This window comes from Haliaeetus leucocephalus, unplaced genomic scaffold (assembly GCF_000737465.1).
Source record: "Haliaeetus leucocephalus isolate CR32 unplaced genomic scaffold, Haliaeetus_leucocephalus-4.0 Scaffold0, whole genome shotgun sequence".
NCBI classification, from domain to species: domain Eukaryota; kingdom Metazoa; phylum Chordata; class Aves; order Accipitriformes; family Accipitridae; genus Haliaeetus; species Haliaeetus leucocephalus.
The window spans coordinates 6,754,165-6,754,495 of NW_010972436.1; the positions used below are offsets into that span (position 1 = coordinate 6,754,165).

The 331-nt window shown below is 72.8% G+C and overlaps 1 protein-coding gene across 1 annotated transcript in view; it reads right to left on the reverse strand.

The window, feature by feature from the left end:
- NMT2 (N-myristoyltransferase 2) overlaps window positions 1-262 on the reverse strand; it is a 35,197-nt gene extending 34,935 nt beyond the window's left edge. The window contains exon 1 of the mRNA XM_010575880.1: window positions 102-262. Within this exon, the coding sequence (XP_010574182.1) occupies window positions 102-211 (110 nt within the window). The 5' untranslated portion in view covers window positions 212-262. The remainder of the gene's footprint in view (window positions 1-101) is intronic.
- Between the last annotated feature and the right edge of the window lie 69 nt (window positions 263-331).

Below are 331 nucleotides of genomic sequence, written 5' to 3' on the forward strand. Positions count from 1 at the left end.
CAGCGGCCGCGGCGGCACCTCCAGCCCTACCGCTGCCGCGGCGGCAGACGCGGGGGCTGCCTCCCCGAACCGTGCCCGCCCGGCCCGCAGCGCGCCCCTACCCCTTGGCGTGCTCGGCCTCCTCCTCATTGTCGCCGTCTATGCCGCAGGTATCCTGGTCATCCAGCTCCAGGCTCTGCTGGCTGGCCGCAGACTCGCTGTCCTCCGCCATCACGGGGGAAGGAGGGAGGGGGGGGGGCGGGGGAGCCTATGAAAGGAACCGGGGCGCACGGGCAGATGCAGTCCGGAGGAGCTCCCTCTAGCTGCTGTCCTCCCCCGTACTGCCGGAGGA